The following is a 23312-nucleotide window of genomic DNA, read 5'->3' on the forward strand; positions in this document are numbered from 1 at the left end:
TGGTGTGACTATCAGACGACTTTGCTGACCAAACGGACAAGCAAAGACTTCCACTTTGTGGTTACTATACAATCACCGTCATCCGTTGGGCACCAAACTAGGTGCAACCTTACGGAGAAACAAGGTGGAAACACTATGACCAAGCAAAGCTCAACCAATAGTGCCGTCAGGCCCCGTGTCACAAAAATCATATGAAAACCTGCAGCTTATACACAATTCATATTATAGGCACGATGAAACTATAATCTGTCGTTGGTAGGTATCGTCGTGTTGGTAGTGGCTCATGAACCCCCAAGCAATCTGTGTTGAGCCCGTCTTTGATGGAATTGAAGCGATCATATGGTGTTTTATCGGCCGTTTTCCTTGCAAGTCTTCCTGTTCAGCGTTTGTTTTTTTTGTATCGCATGGTGTTTATTTACACCTGATGAAGCGGGAGGTATTTGCGAAATCCATTGCGCTTTATAATACAAAAGTCAGTTGAGAAAACAAAAGAGTGCCAAACCAAAATATTTTCAAGTAAAACCAATTGACGTTTGTAGTTTCAAATCAGCGTAAACTCAAGAACGCCAAACACGTCAAAAACAGATTTTGCCTAAAACCAGGTAGTAGCTCATGGAACCTTTCATATTTATTTCCTAAAAGATCGCAGCACCCACAAAATGGCTTGGTTTGCAACATTTGTGGCATCTGCTTTAGTCGATTTAACCCCTGCTATTCATGATAGCGATGTTGAACGTGAGTGCGATTAGTTTTACAGCTCTCCCAAAACCGATCGAAACATGTTAACATAGCTTGCCCTGGTTATCTTACGGTCGTGACCTAAGTGGTTTCGTTGTTTACCTGGGAGAAAGGGCCTGGTTCCAATCTTATCACACGTCTTAAAACTCTACGTAGAAATGTCGTGCTGTGAATGATGTGAAATAGCGAGATATAGGTAAAAGTGCATCTGACAACACTATTAATTGCTCTATCTGCATCGAAATATTGGGCATAGAATACTGCATCAGGCTGAACTCTATTGAAACACATTCAACAATCGCAAATATACGGCGTGAGTCGTGAACGCTGAGAGAAAAACAGCGACATTGGATTGGGAGAGGTTTCAAAATGCGAAATGCCTACGTGACGTAAAGCACGTGTGTGTTGGTGGAGTGGGCTCTCTGGTATCGACGGAAATGTGCAATTGTGTTGCAGCCTACAGCTCAATGCGTAGTACTTAGCTGTGTGTGGTTTTGTTTAAGCTGGAATATCGACTAACATGGTGAGTTTGGCATAGATATTACTGTTTTGAGCTACTTGGCAATTTGCAAAGCAATGACAGCGATATATGTACAAAAAAGCCATAATAATCATTAAGGGCTGCAGACAGGGTGTACACACTGTGTACAATGGCAGCGATTACCAGCTATTACAGAGCAGCAGTATAATCGATAACCTATATACACGTTCGCAATACTAAATTTTGAGGAATAATTATACCTTATGCAAGAAATAAATTCACTAACTAACCGCCATTGTTTTCATACATAAGTATAACTGTAGTCATTAGTAGGCATAGACTTTTGCAAAATAACTCAAATAATAAACAGTTGTTTTCAGTTAGCTTACGTCATCGATGACGTGTCAGGGGAAGAATTGGGAGGCCTCCTGCAGGAACTGGTGGACAAGAGATGGACGATGGGGGCAGTTCACAAGTTCGCGTTGCGTGGAGAAATCGTTTTCGAGCTATCGGTGTTACGTCACAATGACGAACCCGGCCGCGGGCGCGTCACTTTTCGCGGCGTTTCCCCCACATGGAAAGAATTGCTGAATTCTTCATTGCGAAAAGGATTTCGTCGCGAGCACGCTAAAATGATGAGGATAAAGTTGAGGGATGCGGAGGACTCTGATTACTTTCGCGCATTCGTCATGTTGCATTTCGAGGTGGCGAGAAGAGTCGTGAGCGAAGATCGCCGCAGGTGAGAAAAAGGGGCGGAGGTTTGTGAGCAAACAATGGAAGCGTTTGTGTGTTTTATGGGGATTACCCCGGTAATTGCGCCAGGCTTTAGTCGAGAGTCTACTGTTGGCCAAACCAATGTGAAGGTTCGTGTTTGGTGTGAGTAAACACACACTTAATCGTGTTTTTTCTGCTTTGGGGATGTGGAGCCCTTCTCGTGACTTCGAATCCCACCTAATACAATATACAATGACTGATAACTTCTCGTTCAAGTTCCGTTTTTTGTTTGTTTAAAGGTTCCCTGATCGAAGCCAGACGACCGATGCCATTAAATTAGCACTGAATGCCGACAATCGCACAAAATACGAACTGCTGGTTGAGATGTTTGTCGGTGATCAACGAATGAAGCGTTACGGGGACCTAAGAAAATCATAGACAAGAACGGTGTCTCTTTTTTTCTATAATTGTGTACATTTTCCAACGCTTAGTATAATCAACTAATTAACAAATGCTCTGCAAAAATTTTGCCTATAAATAATATGCATGGAGGCTTGTACAGGCTATCTTATATGAGGGATTTTGGAACAATCAAATTAAACTGGATATATGTTCTTGCTGTGGCAATGAAATCATGCGTCATAAAATCGTTTTGTGTATTTCTGTCTATACTACGTGACATACTGATAAATTTGTTTTTTAACATGCAAAGGGGACTTGTTCGTGCTTTCATCATTTTTTTGTTGCTGTGTTTGTGATATTGTTTATAATTTTGTAACCACTGTGGCGATTCTGCAGCACCGTCGTAAGTTTGACAATATAACGATACATTTCGTTCACAAACCTTCCCTGTCTTTGTACGTGAAACGTACAATAAGCAGAACACGTTTTTTCGTTAATTTTATTTAAAAAAGACCCGGTTGTTATATTCTCTTTGGCGCCTCACTGCGGTGCATGCAAATACCATTATCACACGACAAGTGCCACATACATTTCAGCCAACCAGAGACAGCTGAGCTAAAATAAGTTAAAAAGTTAGACTTCATATCAAGCGTAATAGGGAGGGGGCGAAGGCATCCTATGTCGTAGGTGTGGAGGAATATTCCCATGCATTCCACCACCTGGAATTCCGTTTTGCATCCGATACCTACACAGAAATATGCACATATAAGCAATGGAGCCAATATCACAGCCATTTGGCCGGGCAAGATGGTCACTAAAACCGCACTAATGAAACATTATAGGTGGTAACAGTTGCCTGTGTATTATAAACCTTTTTTATTTGTCATGCAGCACGCAATGCAGCTCACATAAAATCAATATTCATTTTTACTTCGCGATCCAGATTGATAAATGCTCAAAGTTTACTGTTTTTAACTAAAAAATATCCACGGTGTCAATATTTCTTTAATATTTTCGAAGATTATCAAATTCTACGTAAACTTTACGTTCTCACGAATAAGAATAATTTTTACGCCGCAAACAAAATCCATACCTCGGACCCATGGAGCGGGGCATTGTCATCATTTGAGGGTTTGGCATCATATTTCCGTCATTTCCTTAAAAATTCAGCATTAATTAAGTGGAAAAACAATTAATTTATATTTCGACATAATAAAAAAAAATAGTTTAGTCTCAGTAAATTAGGTTTTTAGCATTAAAAATATAATTTGTTCCTAGCTTGGGTAGCAATAAAAAATATTCAACAAAACATAAAATTACGTCTTGGCATGTTGTCCCAATCATTCGCAGCTTCGAAACCCGGATTCCAATAACCGCCTCTGGTTGGTCGAGAACCTGACACAAGAAATGTCACGTGACGCAAATAAACCAATAATTTTTCATTACAAAGCTCTTGCCGTGTTTCATCTAACACTAAAAAACGATTTTCCATTAATGGTCAAGAAAGCATAAACAACTTGGACAAACATTATCCAGTGATTAGAAAGAAAGAAAATGTACATCTCTTCTGACAAAGTACTTTACCAGCTGTCAGGATCAGCAGCAAATTAAAGATTTGCCTCTTTAACGTCAAACTTGTACATTCGCATCAATTTGGAATAAACAGAAATTATAAAAACAAACTTACCGGGCTGCAATGTAAGGTATGGGTTTCTCATCTTGTAACTCATATTTGGCGGCGGGTGCATCCCCCTTGGACCCCCATAAGTAGGGTACCTGGGTGTGCGTCGAATTGGAGGTTGGCCCATCATGTTGGGTCCAGCTCCTGGGCCATGGGGTCGAACCATCATTGGCCCTGGGTTGCGGTGGGGCATAAACCGAGGGTCGTAACCGGGATTCGGACCCCTCTCCATACTCATGGACCTCTGTATTGGCATTCCCTGAACTGGAAGAGATAAAATTAAATGTTAGAAAGCAATGTAGTAGAGAATATGTCTATTATTTCAAGCTTTAAGTTCCCTTTCTGAACATTTATTTGACATCGACGTGTTTACTTGTTAACTGATTCTGGGAATCATTCCCCATTCTATTAAAATCGCCGTGATTTTTACTTGATATACTTTATACCGATTATGTTATAAGCATGGAAACGATATGTTAATTCAACTTAACAATTATTCCAACTAATCCCCAAACATTTCAAACAAACTGAATTTACGTCAAGTTTGTGCATACACAGCAAGCAAACCTGGCATTGATTGTGGTCCCTCGGGTCTAAATCTTGAAGGAGAAGCGCTCTCCGGTCTTCGCATGCTGACCGATCTCCGAGCTACTCTTCCTCTTCTCATGGAGTCTGTGTTATAGTTGTCGCTCCTATCTTCGTCCAATGACATCGGTCTTTTCTGCATCTGCTCCGGAAATTGTTAGTGAATAAACAAAAGTAGATAAGACCTTACAAGGAACACAAGCAAAAGTTGGCAACAAACAAAATTGTAAAATATGTTTGTATAAGTGTTTTCAATTTCAATAACCCTAAGTTGTTGAAATGTACTGGTACCAAGATATGCAAATTCCCTTTCAGCAGAGATTTCCAGTTAAATTAATGGTTTGGTACGTCAGTTGTTCCCTGATACTGCATTACAATTTAGCCACACTTGTGCAGCCAGTACCTGTCTTAGTCTTCCTGCAGAAATTGTGGAGGCAGAAATCACTGTAGTCTGATCGTCTTCCAAGTAGCTTGGTGGAGGTTTCGGTCGCTTCTTGAGGGCGCTCTTGAGTGGCATTTCACTCGACACAACACTCATCGTGTCACTGGCCCCACCGTCTGTAAATATAGCGCTCTCTGCTCCGGCCGACTTTGAGTCATCGTCCACTGATTTTGTTGACGTCGCGTCTGTTTGCGTCACCAGGTCGGAACCGCCTCTTGATGTTGCGTCATCCGCAACAGTCGATGAAACTTCGGAAGGCGTTTGGGCAGTGCTTCTACTTGTTTTAGGATGTGTTTTGTCTTCAGTATTCGCTGGAGCAACATCTGCATGAAGAGTATTGTTTTAAATAAAATTCCTCCGAACGCGAAACTCTCATACTACATAAGGCGCAAAAATGTTGTTTAAATACTGTTATGTTAATATACTAGACTGGAGAATGAATTGAAATTATACTAGAAGGTATACTATAGACTGGTGTTAAAATATACTAGAGTGGATTACATGGAATGGTTGTTCAAAACTCATTACCTTTAGTGGGAATGTGGCCATTGGTTTGTTGTACGGGAATTGCTCCGTTCTCTATCGGCACAACATTAGTTGCATCCGTTGCATCATTTGCTTGATCTCCCTTCGCTCCATTCTTTTCTTCCTTCCTCTTCTGTCTGCGACGCTCCTTGGCCTATAAGATTGATCAAAACGTAACGAGACTATTTAGTGCTAACAATTGTCGTACAACGACGAAGATCAGACAAAAACACTTACAAGTCTTTGTCTTCTCTTCCGCTCCTGCTCCTTCTTCATCTGGTTGTTCTTCAACCTCCTGTGTACGAATCCGATCACAAGCAGGATGGCCAAGAGGAGGACCACACCCCCAACCACGCCCCCAATCACAATGTTGCTCACTGACGCAGCGGGATCTATTGGCTTTAATTTGCCTGCAGGAATATTAAAGCAAACATGTTCTACACATTTACTACTGGAAGACCGCAAGATGGAAATATATGGTATTTTTATTACGTTTGAAACAAACCTTTCTTTCAACCAACATATTTTTATACTAGTTTGTACCATAATACTTCCAACATCCAACTAACATTATTCCAAAGTCTAAAAAGCCACGAGAAATTACAACTTCAAATATCATAAATAAAGAGTTATACACTTACAGTAATGAACGTGCATCGAGCCGTAAGTGGCCGTTTCCTTGTTAGGTGCGCATTTATGACAAAAATCTCTTCCCCTCTGGTCCTGGTAGTAATTGACTGGACAGAAAGGACAGGACCCGTCTTCCCAATACGTTCCCTTCGGACATTTCACTGTAAAAACATATTTCGTGAAGGAGTTGCGACGACCCGAAAAAATATTTTTAGAGCATAAATTACGCAATAACTTACCGCAACCATTTTCATCCGTAAGTGTCCCACTCTCGCACACTACCTCGAGTTGTGATATAGATGTTGTGTTATCAAACTTGTAATCTTTGTTGTCTGTTCCCGTTGCAACTATCTTGGCCTGGTAGACCATGTCCACCAATTGCGTCGTGGCTCGTTTCACAATTCTTCGCACTTCATTTGTCGATTTAATGTTTCTAACTTCATCCATGTCCACCTGAAGGAATGTAACTTTCACATTAACGCGGATTTTACACAGGAGCTCACGAGAAGATTGCATGATTTCTATGTTCATGTATTTTTACACTCGGCTGTTCAGAATTATTTTCATTCTTACGATTTCTATGCTTAAAAAAGTCTCACCGATTTGTTTGTGAAATACTGGGTCAGTTACAAAAGCAACGCTCAATAAGAACGTACTACGGTTATTTTGCCAATAGCAGGACCTTAGGTCCGCGGCTGGAAAAGGGTTGCTGGCCCCTGTTGTGTTGCATACATAGGATAACGATGAACTTACAGTCATTTTGACTCTTAACTCGACTTCATCCACACATTCCATGGAGAATTTGTTTTTGGCGCTGTTACAAAATCCCAGCCTCTCTTTCCTGATCCTGCACCCGGTGTGAGTTCTGAGGGCGGAGGTGAATAACTTCCGCTGGTTGCCATAGAAATCGGGAGACTTTTTGCATGGACACAGAAAGACGAGACTCAAGTTTTGCATTACGTTTCCAACAGACGGCGCTGCAAGGAAGTAAACGTGTGTGGTTAGATAACATACTTATAAGGAATCTTTTGGCATTTATACGTTGAAGATCAGCGTTAGAGAAATAAAGTATTTCCCGCAAAGCACATGAAAGTGAGCAAACGAACTTGCTCTGAATTACGAGAGTATTGAATTATTTCCTCAAGCGTTAACTTACACGTTTAAAAAGGGTTATTTTTCTATCCTCAAAACAAGCAGCTGTTTTTAGATTTAAATACCTTAGCTTCACTGCTTTTAAAGAGTTTGTGCACTTCTCGTGCATATGTCTAGCCACTGCATTGACTATGACAACATTGTCGCCACAAGATGTCTCGATTTACAGTCACGAACCTTGGCATACGTTGTCGTCCAAGAATGGAAGCCACTGTCTCATATTGAAAAGCTTATTGTCAGTGCATTTTATGTAGGGATCGGCCAGTGTGAGGCGATAACCTTTATGGCACGTCACAAGACACTTCTGTATTTTGTCCGTTTCATCGGTGGTGCAACTCAGTCGGCTGTTATTCGGAGCATGAGGAAAGCCGCATTGTGTGGCTATAATACAATAACACGGGTAAGACTTGTTGTATAGATTTAGTACAAACTTTATATCACTGCTCTGAAATTAATTTTAGTATGTAGGCTATATTGTTTGTCTAAAGATTTGCAAAGGCGTGAGCTATGTTCCCAAGTAGCTGTATATATATACATAACACTAATACTAAAAGACCGATACAACCAGGCTAATAATATGTTATAAACCCTTCTACTGTGAGAAAGTGGGGTAAACCTTTGAACATTTTGGAAAAACATGGCTGGCATAAAGATAAGAATCTCGGTGAAATACAAACAGAAACATCTTTCACAACTAAAACAAAAAGAAAAATATAACAGGCATTTCAATAAAGATAGAAATTTAGGCTTGAAGTGTTCCAACGAAGACCGACTTAGCAGTTACCGAAAGCTCAGTTCAATAAGTCCTAATTTTATTTTAACAAATCCCCTACAAGATCGCCCATGCCAAATTATGCCAAAACCTCAACGCCCAGTACTCACATGTTTCGATCACGGCGAGAGAAAACAAGCAGGTAGCCCAGTTCCCCTCCTGGTCGAAAGCCATGTACTCAATGTCGTATAAACCGCTCGTGAACGGCCCAGGTTCGTACGTTGACGTCACGTTCAAAGGCAAACCGGAGTTGTCCTCAAATTTGGGGATTTCCCAGTTGACGTGTACGTGTTTACCCGAATAAGTGTCAACCCTTATATCGTCCGGACAAGAAACAGAAGTTGGAGATGTTTTGTCTGTGAAAATATAGGTCTTGTTGCACTGCTGGTTACGAAATGGTTGTAGGTAATAAACTCCATCGCTTGTTAATAAAGGTACTCGTTTTCTGTACTGCTGTTTGTCAATTGTATTATAAGATAGAGAAATTTAGACATAAATTGAAAAATGGGATGAGGCTTTTTTTATGAAATGCACAACCATGTAAATAAGCTTGGAGTATTTTACTGAATGGACCTCGTTATTGAAGATAACTTGCTTCAGTACACGATATTGCACACAAGTAACTAGCCTGCGCCTTAATTAAGATTAGTAGGAGTACATACTAAAATAACTCACTTCGTGTATAATGATAAGATCAGTAAGGGTTAATTGCTGAATCGACTCACCCACAATTTTTAAGGAGACCACGCAAAAAGTCCACTTCCCAAAACGGTCATAAGCGTGAAAGTGCACAATGTGCCTCCCACTCCCCATTCGCACCACATCAACCGGTTCGTCATTGGTATTAACCGCAGTTACGTTGATGGGATCACCGTATCCGTCCACGGCTTCAAGGCCCAGTAGATCGGGTGATACTAGCACATAGCTGAGATCTGGCGGAAGCTGAAGGCTGTACAGGGCGTTTCGGTCGCAGTTCGTAAACATGGGTCTTGGAGCTGTTGAGATCAAATTGATAGTTTGGTTTATTTTTGGTTGCAAAAGCAGGGTTCTAATTAATGTTTGCGGTGATTGATTATACGATGTCAGCTCCAAAGCTAATTCACACACCTTGGAGTAATGTAGGTTTACGACAACTCGCTTGCCTAGTTTTGACATGTCTTGAGGTATTTGACGCAAATGTATGCTTTTGCTTGACAAGTTGGAATCGCGCCACTACACCAAGAACGATTCCTGGCTATTCATCAAACGTATCCGGGATTATTTTACATTAAAACTCCAAATCAGTAAGTTTTCATATATTTGGTACTTGTTTCACCTGCTGTAGTTTTTACAGTGGTTGTTGAGATTGTTGTCGATGCTGTTGATGTCGACGTTTCTGTAACTGGTGGCGTTGCACTTGAATTTAACAACATGGTCGTGTTTTCAACCAGTGCTGCCACGGCCGTTGGTGTTACACTTGGTACCTTCAAATGCAAAGGAAATAATAGTTTTGTTATAGGATCAAACAATTCACAGTATTTATCTGAACAAGTCTAAATAACACCATGTATTTTGACAAGGAATTACCACTAAATTTTTTATGCGAAAAGTTATAATTATACTAGAATTACAAGCACATGGGCGCCTATAAAACCTCAAAGAATATCCAATCAGTCAATTTTGTCTCAAATGTGCAAGTATTATCAATAACCTGTGACGTAGGTGGTGGCGTGGTGACTTTTACTGCCCATGGTGCAGTAGAGGAGGCGGTTGGGGTTGGGGTTGGAGTGGTGGTTGGTGGAAAGGTGCTCGTTAGCATTTCGGCTTGTTCCTCTGTAAGAAAGTAAAACAGTTATGTGTAAGTGTATTAGGTTTATAGGCATCGTAGCCCAGACATTGCAGCCTAGCTGGATCAGCAACTATTTTTTCCTGACAAGTCGGAGCGAGATTTGAACCCGCACAGTGGGGGAGATCCTGCCAATCATGCCGTTGCACGAAACATTGCTGCGTTTTGTATGAGTGAATGTAGTTGTACATACAGTTAGTATGTTACGAACAGCATGGAGTGCTTGGTTGATTTACATCGATTTTTAACACAAACCTGTTGTTCTACTTCGAACACTTTGCCGCTATACTAAAGACGCCAAAAGCATTTTTCCATTCTATTTACCAGTAACACAAGTCCGTCTGTCGTCGGCGAGCACCAGGTGATCAGGACAAAGACAAATACTTTCCAGGTTGTCCGGAATACAAATGTGGCTGCAACGATGAATTCTCGGCTGACAAGGACCACTTGGACCTAAAGTATGGAGTTAAAATCACTCAAAAAATACAAAGACATGAAAGTAAGAGCGAAAATAACTTCAAAAATATAACACAGAAACAGCGACAATGATTTTTGAAAGTATATGGAAATATCTTTCAGAAAAGTGTTGTATCTTTTCTCTAGTTCCTAGGCTTCAAATGAACAAACAATCACAGACGTAGGAACACAACTCACGGGTTTTCTCATAATTCTGAGTATAAATAGACTGGCCCATATTGTTATTAACACTGTCATGTCTGTGACGTCGGTCAGGTCAACTCCTTATAATGATGGAGCTACACCAATCGAGTCAGTCAAACTGATGATGACATAAGTTTTTGTCGAAACGTCTTATTTTAACATGACAGTGTTAATAACAATATGGGCCAGTCTATTTATACTCAGAATCACAGACGGGTATTATGAAAAATGGTGTATTAAGTTTATACAATGCAGTAACAGAAACCATCGTCAAAACGGCAAGTTTCGTCTTACCTGGATACACGAATACGTTTTGCACGTGTATCTGAGAAGGCTTCACCATATCACTCATCACCACGTCGAACTTCATGTCGTACACACTGTTGTAGTCGCTCATTTTCACAACAGTTCTATTCCTCCAATCGCTGAAGACGAGTGAGTCGCTGTTCTCAAGCTTTCCGAGGCCGTAAAGGTGCTCGGCTGATCCGAAGAGCGCTATGTAGTCATCCACAAGACCAGTTGTGGCTGTTGTGAAAAAAGAGGGATGTTGTGAATTGGATTGACACAGATAGAACTCTTAAAATATGTGTAGGAATCTCCCGACAGTCTTATGGGCAAATGAGACTTGGTATCTGATTTTTTAACCAGGTATATAAGAGAAAACTTAAGTCATTTGTCTTTATGTTTCTGATATATACGTTTCGCCTACAATTCGGCATCGTCAGTATCACTAACAAAAACAACGCGACACATATAGATCAGAAACAATATAAAGACAAATGACTTGGGTTTTCTTTAAAATAACTCTTTGATCGACACACTTAGGTCTGCAATGATGAGACCGTATATAGGACAGAACAGTGTGAACTGTCTACAGCTCACTTAACTCTTACTTTACCAAACAATTTCCTTCAGTAGTTATCCAAGCTACTTTTTAGTAGGTGTAGATCATGTAGTTAAACATACACAACTGCTGACAGATACGCAACCACAGTTTCAAAAATACCAAAGCATAAAAATCAAGCAAAAAGCTATTCCAGTTTTTCTTACTATATCTTCCGGCTTGGGTTGCCTGAATGCTAACGGTTCCACCGTCAGTGAAGAAAATTTTTTCACTGCCTTCATCGTAAAAGACTCCGTTCGGCCACTGCAGATCGTCCGTCACTAGAGGTCGCATATCTTGCCCGCTCATCTTGGCGCTTGCCAGCATTGGAGTGGATCCCCATTCCGTCCAGTACATCATTCTAATCGAACAAAAAATTAATATGAGCTTTTATTGAACGTGACTACAGAATGTTTTCACAGACACATGGTTTAGATAGCGTGAAAGTCGCTTTCATCAGTAATTTTCGAACTGCACCTCCTGTATCAGCCTGGGAAGGTGTTTGAAATGAAAACACGTCGCTTGTTTTCACACTTTGGGAAAATTATGCCAATTTAATGTCTGGAACAGTAGCGTAATAAGTTACAAAATGCGTTTGATACTCATTATAACCTCATTGACAAGTTGATCGCCATAAGGTACATTGATAAGACCCGACAGGTCGCAACAGGGTGCACTCTCTGTAGCTAACTAAACGTTATTATACCTTATTTTACACAACATATTTTATTATTCCTACAATAAATTACCCTGTTTCTGGAGTGAGAATGATCGCCCTCGGTTTATCGAGTTGTGTTAAAACGGTTGAATGTTGCCTGGTAGTGAGATGCATCACTTCGATCGTTCCTTTCATGGCGTCAGTCCAGTATAAGAGTCTCTGCACCGGATCCAAAGCCATCCCGTCGACTCGGCCTGCATAGAAGGGAAACGGTAATGTGGTTAGTTTTACATGTTCAGCAAATGGTTTTGATAAACGTTTGACGATTTGTGCAGTTGCTTGGAAGCTTATTGGGATCGATTTGGTTAGATTGTCTTGAAGTTTTAAATACTTCTTGTCACAAACGGTATTCAATTACAATTCTGGGCAAAAATTTTGTGCTAAAATGATCCACGTACCAAGTCGGTGTAGAGATGCTTCTGCTTGCAAAACACTGCGGTTTACATCAATTGGTCCAGATATAACGTACCTATGTTTCTGTAAACAGTCTCAATAGTATCCGCGCTTCTACCGTCAAGCGGCTTTCGGTTTATCCTCTGCCTTCCGTTGTCGGCCCAGTAAATGTAGTTGGTCAGAGGGTCAAAGGTCACAGCAACTATGTCACTGAGCTGGTCGAATGTTTGAACCACAGCGTACGACTCTCTGTTGTCTGGAGGTATCAAACTCTTCATCATGATTCTGTTGCCATCGGCAACGAGAATAAACGATTCTGGGGCTGTGTGAAGAGTAAAGGTGTGTTATAGGTATTTGATGTATAGACTGGTTAGGTGGGAGGAAATACGACATATATGTGGGATATGTTTGTATCTACTTTGCACTGGTTACACTAAACTGCAAAAGTCATGTTAAATAAAATAAAATAAAGAGTAACGCAAATTTCTGATATAAATATTGTATTCTAATCAAAAACACAGGTCCACAGAACAAAAATATTTTATAAATTAAATCATTAGTTTTGTAAAAAATATTTTTGGTCTGGTTTGTAGCAAAGAAGTAACCATTTGTAGGCATATCCTAATAGCAGATTTTGAAAGATTGCCCGAAGGTATTTGGGCTTTAACATTGTTGTATTTTTAAAAGAAGGGTTTTTGAACTTACGGACACAATTCCAATGGTTGTTTTCCGATGGGACAGTGCCGCTCTCATCCGAACACAGACATAAATAGTCCTCCTCATCCGACGAAACACAAATGTCGCTGCAATTGTTACCTCGCGTACAAGCCGATACCACTTTAACATAAAAGATACATTTGAAACGACTTATTAGATTATAACAATAAACACCAACAGTTGCTCTCGATTTTGAAAAGATGCCCAAAGAATAAACACTTTTCGATTTGATTTTATCAGGTATAATCAGATTAAAATGCTTTGAAAGTTTTTAGCACAGTTTCACGAACGGGCGTTATTTCGTACAATAAAGACATATTTTACAACAAACCATTTTTAAACAGCGAAAATCCACAAACAACGCTCACCGTTTAGTGGAATGTTGGTTGTGGCGTAGGCGATACCAGTCGGTCGGCTTACACCCACTATAAACTCTGATGTTCTGCCTGATGAAATGTCATGCTCATAAATCCCTCCAAGTTCCCAGTCGGTGAGGTAAAGCTTTTCCGTGTTCATGCTTACTCCAAACGGAAGCTACGACAAACACACAACTAGATAAATGATATATAAATAAAAAATCAGTTGTTGCACAAACGAATGCAGAGAAAATGTACCTATAGGTGCTCTTCAATTTGATCAATTCAAGTCGGTTAAAAGCGCAACACACACAAACATAAGCAACATGGCTCGAAACACTGATACCAAAAGACGAAACGTTATGTTGTAGTGCCATTGGAGTCGGATGTGGAGCCAACTTTTTGTTACATTATAAGTTAGAACAAAGTATGAAGGAATACGCTCGCTGTGAGATTTGAACCCACAACCTACTACAGAAGCTGACAGGTTAAAGCCGTCCTCGAGATAGAATGGATACTACAAAGTGCACAGACAACCAAACTCAGTTCAAGTTTGTATATAAACCTATAGCGAATGCCTTAAAACGTATGATTACATACATTCATACCATATTAAAAGAATGAGATTAATATACACAGAGCATTTCAACACTAACTGGAGGTATACAGTCAAACACTCCGCTTAAATCCACACACCTGCATCTCGACGTCGGCTATCTCCACTTCTTCTGCGTAACCCAAAATAATGTCATATCGTATCAACATTGGGGAGTCCTGGTATATGATAGTGCCGTTTGATTGGACGAATGAACTTTTGCGACGAGAGTCGGTAATGTAGAGGTTCTGGCTATCATAGGCCAGTCCGTTAGGGTTTTCAAGGTCGACTTCCAGTTCGACAGGGTTTTGGCCGTCAAGGTCAAGACGGACCACTTTTGGCACTGTACCCCAGTCGGACACGTACAAGTCACTGAAAAAAGAGCGAAGCATTGACGGATGCTGTAACGGTATTTTACGATTTCTATGTCGTGATTTGGCAAAATAATTCCACGGTAGCATGCGGCCTACCCGCTTTGTGGATTGATGACCAAGTCACGTGGCTTGCTAAATCCGGATGACGTTAGTATTTTACGTTTCAAGGGGTCAGCGAGGTCAACCATCTCGATGCGGTGGTAGGGAGATCCCCCTCTTTCGGTACCAATGTTTGTGAAATACAGATAACGATTCAACCAGTCAACACACAAACCTGTAAAATACGTATGTGAATGTGCTGAAAAACGTTCTCGAATGCACTTTATCGATACAGTAAAACGGTATTCGCAAACCTTTTAAAATATCAGTTTATTTTTTTATCACTGTCTGGCAACAAACGACTTTTTTGTGTATGTAAGCAACTTAAAATGCAGCAATTTTTGACAATGGTACACCATCTGTCAGGTGCTTAGATTTATTGGGTAAAAAATACAGTTAACGTTAAAGTTTATTAACCTTTTAACATCGATTCATACGCTAGAGGAAACGCGATAAAATATAAACAGAGATAATTAAATCGTCACCCTGAAACTACCAATTAGTGAAGCGAATAGCGTTTGTCGACAGGTAGTTATCCCACGCCGAGGCACGTCACCTCATTGTCGATGCTTCGTGACGTAACAATGGCACAGCGATAAACTGGCGAAGTACTTGACAAACCGGTTTTTTATGGCGACGGAAAGTTTCCGAACAACAAAATATGAAAGGTTGCTGCTAGGACGCTTTGACTTACAGCTGAAAGCTTCCGGACCAAAGAGGTCAATGCATGATGGATAATGTTACAAGCCATTTGAACTGTAACTGTTTCTAACCCAAGACGAAATACGCAAAAAAGTAACTAAGTTGTTGGAGATCATTTGCAATGCTAATATCAATTGCTACATGCAATACATAGAATCAATAAAATATCTTATCTACAAAATACAACAAATCTGTTCTCGCAATGAAATACTACCTTACAATAAATATACGGGGTAATCATCATCAGATTGTATTACGCCAGTGACTGAGCCACGAAATGGCTTCGGGGTAAAGATGAATTTGTCAACGATATCGCAATAAACTATTTGGTAATTTACCGTCTACTGTTCCTATTCCATCTTCGATAAAAACCTCAACTGCGGATTTGTTCATTGCTTTTCGGTAAATCTTATTCATGGCAACATCACTCCAATACACCATCTGCCCAAATTGAAGAAAACATATTGTAGTGAACCAAAGGTAAATATATTTTGCATATAAGACATGAGTGATGGTAAAAATTATTTCGCACCTGTACGTATGCAACATGCGTGTATTGTTAAATGTGGTTCAAATTCCCCCCCCCAAAAAAAAATTTGTCCTTTATCACATGTATGAAACATGTATAGACATTTTTGAACATTGTGCATGCTGTGTATGGCCTAAAGTACTGCACATAGGGCACTTTGGCTTAAATTGCACATTTAATAGTCATTCGAACACCTTTTCATGTATTGACTACCTTATCAATCGGATCAAAATCCACAGCTGATGGCTGATGAGACTGGGCGAATACAGTAGGGAGTCTTGAGGCTTGTTCCATCATCGACACCAACATTACTGTGCCGTCATCCAGGGATGTGTAAAGCAGGAACTTCTCGGGGTCTGTGAAAAAGCAGTCATGGATTAAAACAAACAAGTTCACAACGCTCGTCTCTTGGCGTTGATCGGCGTTCTGGTGTGAACGGGTGCATGAAGTATAAACAAATAACAACAACAAAAACAAACAAACGATTCGCAGGATTAGAATATCGGTGATAATTAATACAAAACAAACAAAGACAACAACAACAACATGTCATTGGAGGTTATTATTTAAAAACAAAGTTTAAACGGGTTTCAATATACTGTTTCCATGGACTCACCTTATAATATTTTCAACACTTTTTTAAATCATCTTTATGTGCTGTATATAGGCCTACTGTACTGTACATGCGTTTTTCAAGACGAACAATCAAGTTGAAACTATATTGGTAAAATTATTACTCACGAACGCATGTTCGTCCGTCAGCTGCGATCACCAACCCTGTGTTGGAAGGGCAAGCACATCGATGTTCATTAGATGAAGTTGGTAGACAGAGGTGACTGCAATAACGTTGATCAGTCCAGCAAAGGTTCGTGTCTGCAAGCAGAATAAGGCGTTATTTGTACTGTTTAGTTATCTGATGGGTTTTAAGATAGCGGAAGAGCCGCAAATCTTGTGACTGCCGAAGGCAAGTTTATTGGAAAATTTGTGCAGCTGCACCTTGAACGATGTGGAAAGACTGCCAGGTCCGTTAATAGTAGCAGATTCAAATTTAAAGGAAAAACTCTGGTATTGTTAATGAACATTTATTGCAAATTTATGAAAACAAACGGAAACTTTCTTTGATTTCCATCAAATGCCATTGAATCGTGTAGTGTTAGCGTGTACGTTACCTGATCCTGAACGTTGTTGCTGTAATTTTGGGTTGATGATGGCGATTCCCATGGGCTTTTCCCCCAAACCGGTAACTGACCGTCTCAGGTCCTGTCCGATGCTGGTTATGGAGAAGATAGAGTTCTGCCCCCAAACCCTGCACAAAGTTGTTATTAATTTACACGAAAAAAAATAAATTATTTCTGTTTCATTGCAGTGAAGTTGAATAATGTAAACTGTATTAGCTGCAGACAGGGTGTGTACACGCACTGTTTCGACCTGTAAGGTTTCATCATTGCAGCTGTTGAGTGGCACTGTGCTAGCTTTCACACTAGCAGGCACACTAGTCTCCACTTTGTGGTACCTTTCGGTCAACGTCGATCTGCAGGGTACCCTATACTAGGTACCGAACAACAGAGACCTTACAGGTCGAAACAGTGCGTGTACACACCCTGTCTGCAGCTTTGCAATATTATGGCTATTTTTGCACATGTAAACTGTATTGATATTGAAAAATTATCACGAACTAATATTGAACACGACAAGGCTACAAAAATGGATAAAAATGCTGTGAGTTAAAGGATTGATTTTTCAAGACCTTAATGCTTCGTTCGCAACACTTTGGTTGCAAAATACTCACACTCTCGCAATTAGGACATGTAATTGTGTTGTTCAATCCAAACTTACCCGAAATAGATTCGCCCGTCGAACAGAGAAAGACCGAACGCCGGAGACTCGACAGTAACGGAGTAGTCGATCACAATCGTGTGTTTTCTTCCGTCAAAGTCGCAACTTTCGATGGTGTGTTTGTATCCATCTATCCAGTAGATTCGCCTGTGAAAAAAATCAAAGGCAATGTTGCGTAAAGTTGTGTTAGGAACAAAAGAATTTGAAGCTTTTTATGTTTTACTTGGGTTTGCAGCACATCTATCGAATCTACTTGACATTACGGTACTCAAAACACTTCTTGACGCGAGAATTCAATTGGAAAGACTTGAAAGTGACGGAGTGTCTTTTACAAAGTTTAAGTGACAAGAGTGATGTAAGTTGTAAAGCTTAAATGCAATTAGAAATGCACCAATGTTGCAACTTATATGCACATGTATATCGCAATGATTAATAACAGTAAGGTTCGATCCCGCGTCTTCCTAATAGCAGTACATTTCGACAAACCTTGTGGTTTTATCAAGAGCCCTTTTAACGTTATTTGACTAATATTTATGTGCGTAGCAACTTCTCGTGTAAGTTAAAATAACTAATTGATTTCTCCATTGCAAGGTCAAGCCAACCTTTGAACGCGGTCTGCGACGACTTCGTTCGGCCATACAAGGTGCTGGACGATTGTTCTGGCCTCACTTCCGTCCATCAAAGCTCTTTCAATTGTTCCCTTCGTCTGATCCGACCAAAACATCATTCTGAGGACGTGACAAATATTGCTTACATACACGTGGGAATAACTTGCCTGGAAATTTGTTGTCAGGTTTTATATACTTATGCCTGATTTTACTATTTTTTTGTATTGAATAAAAACAAGACAACATGTTTTTTCAAAAAGCTGTCGCGATTTAATGACAAATGCTTCAATTGGGTGAATATGCTTAGGCTAAATCAGGTTAAAATTGGTATTACAATATTAGCTTCAACGTACGCACCAAGCAGCACAAACGAACGAAACATTTTAAAAAAGATGCAAGAAACAGTTTACCCCTCAAACGGAAGTATGTCAATGCCACGTGGTTCCGACAAACCGCCAATAAGACGAGCCACATTTTCGCCGTTGTAGTTGGCAACAAATATGGCTCCAAGCTGGGCATCCGTCCAATAAATGTTCCTGGAAAGCCAATCCACGGCCAAGCCGTTGGGCTCAAAGACATCTATATAAAATAAGGTGTTTATTGAAAGGTTTAATTTGTATATCTTGCAGTTAAAAATTGAAGAGTTCAAATTAAGAATCGCATTATAATTGTCTAATAATCATATTTAATCAACCAGTATTTAAAGAATATTGTGCACTTCTTAGTTTGGGAAAAAAACCGCTGCAACGATATGCGCACAGTTTGTCTATCAATACGTTTTTAAACTGCAATGTTTCAAAAAAGACTTCATGCTTACCATTCGAAACAATGTTTGTTATACGTCCAATGTCGGATAGACCGGCCCTGTAAATTCCCCTTCTTTTGCTGCTGACGTCAGTCCAGAAAATATAATTCTTATTGGAATCCACACCAACCGAAACTTGGATTCCTCCGAGTCCCTGGAAATGTTCGTGTAACAATTTAAAAAAATGAAAGCCTAAGATATGAAGTTCCAGTGCAAACAAAATTACATTTCCACCCATAGTCGTGATATGGAACATGGTGACCCATGAACAAAAACAAAGATACAATTTTATACGTGAAGTTTAAAAATAGACCAAAAAAGTTTCTATGGCAATACAAACTGACATGGATGATTTGACTGATGGCCAATTCGTATTTTTCACAATGGAATGTTTAAATTTAACTTCAATTTTAAATTAGTTGATGTATTGGTCACGATCGAAGCCACGCTTTATGTAAAACAAGATCACATGACATAACAACTGGCCTTAAATTACCCTCAGTGACGTGGAAAATTGAGCTAATTTTATTTGCCCACAGGGTAGGCAAGTAAATTGTGCCTTTGTTCAAACACCAGTAGGACCCTAATCTTTGAAAAGACAATTCATGATATTTTTTGCGGGTTCAAAGTACTTGTGTTTTTATCGACCAACACCATATAAACTTACGTTGATGTAGTTTTGCTTGAATCCAACTCCTTTCCCAAGCAAAAACTTACGGATTGCCCCGTTGTCTGCGACCAACATCTGGGCATCTTCCTCTGAAAAAATAAATCAACAAAATGTGTTTCTGGACGTTCTGTGTAATGAGGCACACCACAGAAATAATTCTGACAACAAAAGGAGTGGTCCAGTCTATAAGGTTCGAAAACTTTTCTCCCACAATCATCGCAATACAACCAAACATATATAATTAACAATAACAAGATTTCGCTTTCTCATGCGATTAACCTGAGTGTACATCTAGGCCGTAAAACACAAACTGATTTAGGAATTTTACAAAAAGGTGTATTTTGTCCTTACTTGTAGTGTTGCACATGAGTCTAGTAACGGTATTCACGATGAAACAAGTGCATCGATAAAGTAAATTGTCTCCTCTTCGTTCCACTGTGGTTTGTCCATGTCTGTAAGTCTTTCCGTGGAATCTGCATTGCGCTTGGGAAACACATTTCGGTTAACATTAAATAGTTGGCCCGCTCCAACGTAAATTTTAAATCTTTTGCGTGATTAAGTACGGGTTTCATTAACCACAGGAAGGCATTTTAAGGTCACGATTTTAACTTTATAAGTAATTTGTTTAGTTGCTCTTTGCATGGTGACTCGATACCTTTTTTTGACTGATTCGATAATCTTTTCGGTTCTAGTTGTTTTTTACTCAAAATACAAACATTTTTTTTATTTTTATTAGAAGATTTGTTAAAAGGTCGTAGTACACTTGATCCACATATAGTTACTTCGCAACAAAATTACCGCATTTCATTGACAGTAAACGAGGCATGCAATCGGGTAAAGGCGGTAAAAAGTTTACAATCAAAAAAATTTGCTGAGAAATCGAACTTAATCTACTTACTTGATAGACCGTTCACAGTGGGGATAATTACAATCAGAAGTAACACACATATGACAAATAATCCAGAATTGATAATCTTGTTCATGTTTTCAGCCAATCATGAGTTCAAACCCTGATCGGCCACGAAGCTGTAAATAACTAAGAAAACACACAAACAACATCATACAAATTTAAAATAACACAGGAAATAGAAACACGACTGATCGGTAAGACCTGTTTTACGTACACTTTTCTTTGCACAGTTAAAATAGAAATAAATTTACTCTTTCATTGTCGAAATGAAAACAGTGGCTACAGACAAGCAGCCTCAAGGTTTAAATCTTGTTTATCTAACTGTTTTGTTTACATTTTAAATTCTGGTTTGCAACGCGATTTGCTTGCACAGAAGCTCTGAATGTTTCATATATTAACGCACTCTCTTCTTTTGAATTTCGAATAAATTAGTACTGGAACACGACAGTATGTCTTTTTTTAACATTATACCTAAACACCACGATTCTGACTTTTGAATTTGACTACAGACTCATTTGTAAACATTGTTTTTTTTTATGTTCCGTAATCAGTTCATCGCATGTAACCAGTTATTAGACCCAGTTAAAACGTAATGACAGACGTAAATCTAAGCGATTCATCTGTACAAGTACAAAAATACCTTCATTGATATGTTAAAAAGGTATTGTCTATATTTTACTACTCCAATGTTAGTTTAGACGGGTACCAATCGATGTGTATCTTCTAATCCACTAATTCAACATAATCCATATGTAAACCCTTCTCATACGCATAACCTCACGCCTCGAAATCCACAAAAAGTCGGAGACTCGAGTAATAACAACACGGCGGACTGTCGACTACGTGGACTGAGCAGAAACGGCTGCCGAAAAATTGCCTTGGGGCAAAAAACCATCACATGCGCGGCAACTTTTAGCGCGGATGAAAATGCCACCACCTCACGTCTGTGCCTGGTTCCTCATGAAAAAAGGTCATGGCTTTTGACGTTCTGATAAATTCGACTGGTTGAGGTTTGAAGCTAATGTGCTTGCACGGGACAAATTAACATGTGCGAGGTGCCTATGACATATCCATATTGCTGGGGTAATACGTAAGTCTATACGCTATGTTATTCGTCCACTTGTGGCAAAACTATCTGGCCTGTAATGAGAAACTATAGAGCAAAACTTAAAACGATGCAAGTATTTTATTTGATAAAACACAAATGTTGACTAATTCAAAAAGAAAATTACACACCAATACCCCAACCATCATAAATCGTTAGTTGACTTTTTCTATGCTTGTTGCGTCACAAACGAACTTCTTGCAACTTCTTCGAGTTTCCAGTCAGTTACGAATTTATCAAAATTAAAGTTTTTCCTGTTTGTCAGCTTGGGAACCTCGCTGGTCGCACCATCTTGCTCCAATACGATGATCTCATATCTGTGTTTCCCACTTCCTTTGGGTGGGGTCGGGCCTTCGTATTCTTTACACAAAAAGAACATAAAATAATAAAATGATTGTGTTACACAGCGTCAAAACAAGCATTGGAAAACCTAGTTTTCAAGCAAATTGGGAATTAATATACACTATAATATAGATATAAGTTATATGTAAAGACATGAACTTCAATAGAAAAATTAGTCTTTTATAGACGACTTCGACAAAAGAAATAATTTAACGTAAGTAAAATTTGGCAATTAGCAACCGAAGATAATTCCATTTTACAAAAACCTGGATAGTTTGTGTTCCCTACCTACAAATGTTTCACCAGTTGAGGAATTCAAACCGCAGCTCAACTCGGCACCTGGAATGTTGGTCACGCCCCAGTGAATCCAGTTACGAAACTCTGGGTTTTCGTGCGATGGTGCGTCCGGGTCCAACAGAAGAACTGTGTACAGTTTGTCCTGAAAGAGAGTTTATGCGCAATTTACGTCCACTTTACTATTGTGAAATGTTTTTTTGCTATCATAAAAATGTTGCTTGCCTTTTGAAATGCAACCTACATTTGGATTGCAACATTTAGCTGCACGACACATGCTCATAAAATCGTTTCGAATTACCTTTGAGTTTTGGAATGTAATCTTCGGTTGACTGAAATGATGAGAAGCAAAATAATCAAATGTGATTTCCGGAATCTTCCAGTTGGCAGAGCAAGTCCGATGCACAACGTCGTAAGCGTCTTCACAAAGCTCAGGTCCATCTTCCAGTTGAACCAATAGTTTGGCCCCGAAGCATTTGTTTTGAAATAACGACCATCGGGCGACCACACTTGGCACAAATAAGACGAACGTTGCAACAAAGCACAACCTCATGTTGAGTTACCACGGAGCTGGTTATGAAAAATAAAGTTGAGTTTGAACAGGCTGGATTATGGTGTTGGGGCTTTAATAACAGTGTTCGATCGATAAATGTTCACACCTGCCTGTGATGGTGCTTCAAATTTTAGTGATTACACGAGGGTACTTGTACTCAGATGTTATGTTTGTGTACATCGGCAAAACTTGTCGGATACGAAATTTTGAATGCTT

The 23312-nt window shown here is 39.5% G+C and overlaps 3 protein-coding genes across 3 annotated transcripts; 1 reads left to right on the forward strand and 2 right to left on the reverse strand.

Annotated features, from left to right (window-relative positions):
- Positions 1–1131: 1131 nt before the first annotated feature.
- LOC145905528 (uncharacterized) lies at positions 1132–2718 on the forward strand. The gene is made up of 3 exons (XM_082992757.1): positions 1132–1261; positions 1600–1958; positions 2233–2718. The coding sequence occupies exons 1-3, from the start codon at positions 1259–1261 to the stop codon at positions 2369–2371; spliced, it is 501 nt and encodes a 166-aa protein (XP_082848883.1). The 5' UTR covers positions 1132–1258; the 3' UTR covers positions 2372–2718.
- Positions 2719–2847: 129 nt separating this feature from the next.
- On the reverse strand, positions 2848–20930 carry LOC145905527 (uncharacterized). Its single transcript, XM_082992756.1, has 36 exons — positions 20791–20930; positions 20244–20375; positions 19890–19981; positions 19235–19376; positions 18828–18996; positions 18412–18537; positions 17810–17956; positions 17143–17279; positions 16715–16846; positions 16187–16329; positions 15783–15885; positions 14740–14917; positions 14371–14641; positions 13687–13852; positions 13307–13438; positions 12678–12923; positions 12240–12402; positions 11658–11851; positions 10902–11132; positions 10272–10400; positions 9813–9934; positions 9438–9585; positions 8848–9117; positions 8233–8478; positions 7528–7731; positions 6952–7175; positions 6438–6651; positions 6210–6359; positions 5806–5978; positions 5572–5722; positions 5005–5366; positions 4584–4743; positions 4023–4280; positions 3656–3730; positions 3429–3492; positions 2848–3080 (listed from the first exon to the last, which is right to left on the reverse strand). Exons 1-36 carry the CDS (start codon positions 20873–20875, stop codon positions 2981–2983), a joined length of 6039 nt encoding a protein of 2012 aa, XP_082848882.1. The 5' UTR covers positions 20876–20930; the 3' UTR covers positions 2848–2980.
- Positions 20931–22076: 1146 nt separating this feature from the next.
- Positions 22077–23096, reverse strand: LOC145907255 (protein D2-like). Its single transcript, XM_082994683.1, has 3 exons — positions 22845–23096; positions 22538–22688; positions 22077–22267 (listed from the first exon to the last, which is right to left on the reverse strand). The coding sequence occupies exons 1-3, from the start codon at positions 23094–23096 to the stop codon at positions 22077–22079; spliced, it is 594 nt and encodes a 197-aa protein (XP_082850809.1).
- Between the last annotated feature and the right edge of the window lie 216 nt (positions 23097–23312).

Source organism: Ascidia mentula, chromosome 6, assembly GCF_947561715.1.
Source record: "Ascidia mentula chromosome 6, kaAscMent1.1, whole genome shotgun sequence".
In the NCBI taxonomy this organism is placed as follows: Eukaryota; Metazoa; Chordata; class Ascidiacea; order Phlebobranchia; family Ascidiidae; genus Ascidia; species Ascidia mentula.